Genomic DNA, 813 nt, shown 5'->3' with positions numbered 1-813 from the left:
AGTTTGTGAGTTGTCTCTTTATAGGTTTTCCTCATTGTCTCTTGTTGCATGCTGGTTTTTTTTGATTTTTGGCTTTTCTTGTTTTTCTTCTTTTCTTTACATGTATTTGTTTTTGCCGTTGTATCATCGTTTTCACTTATTTTCTGTTTTTCTTTTATTCTTGGTGCTTGGTTGAGATAACCAAAACAGGAGAATTTGTATTTTCTATGTTGATGCGACCTCTGTTGTATCTTGTGGCTCTCCTTCTCAGTCTTCACTGCGTGTTTGTGGTGGGGACTGGTGAAACTGCAAAGGCTGCAGATGCTCTTCCTCCTGGTCAAGAACCACGACAAGCACAAGATACTGATGATAGTGGTCCTTGTCCTCAAGGTACTACTGGCACTACGTGTAATCATGCCCGTGTTGAAACTCAAGGTTCTCGTAATTGTGAGAACCCTTCTGATGAGAAAGGTTGCCCTCCCAAGGATCCTACGACCGAAAAGAATTGCGTTGAAGAATCTGGTGATAGTTGTGCAACTAACACACAGGACCAGACTCTAACTAGAGGACAGCCTGCTTCTCCGGCTGCTGGTTCTGGTTCTGGGGGCGGTAATGCTGGTGGTGGTTCTTCCGGTAACAGAGGTGAAGCTGGTGCTGGTGGTGCTTCTCTTGTTTCTGGTTCTTCTGAACCTGATCCTACTGTTGCTGCTCCTGCACCTCCTGCTGTTGATGAGATTGGTAGGTCGCCTGGACGTGAAAGTGAAAATGAAAACCGAGAAAGCACCACACCAAGTGGAATTACGGCAACACAACCATCAACTCCAAACAGTTCAG

The 813-nt window shown here is 44.9% G+C and overlaps 1 protein-coding gene across 1 annotated transcript; it reads left to right on the top strand.

The window, feature by feature from the left end:
• Positions 1–206: 206 nt before the first annotated feature.
• On the top strand, positions 207–812 carry TM35_001791030 (uncharacterized protein; the record flags this gene model as incomplete). The annotated part of the gene is made up of 1 exon (XM_029031974.1): positions 207–812. A coding segment is annotated over one exon (606 nt), but the record flags the coding sequence as incomplete, so codon positions are not given.
• Between the last annotated feature and the right edge of the window lies 1 nt (position 813).

This window comes from Trypanosoma theileri, assembly GCF_002087225.1.
Source record: "Trypanosoma theileri isolate Edinburgh chromosome Unknown TM35_Tth_179_V1, whole genome shotgun sequence".
Taxonomy (NCBI): Eukaryota; Euglenozoa; class Kinetoplastea; order Trypanosomatida; family Trypanosomatidae; genus Trypanosoma; species Trypanosoma theileri.
This window is presented reverse-complemented; position numbering and strand designations above follow the sequence as displayed.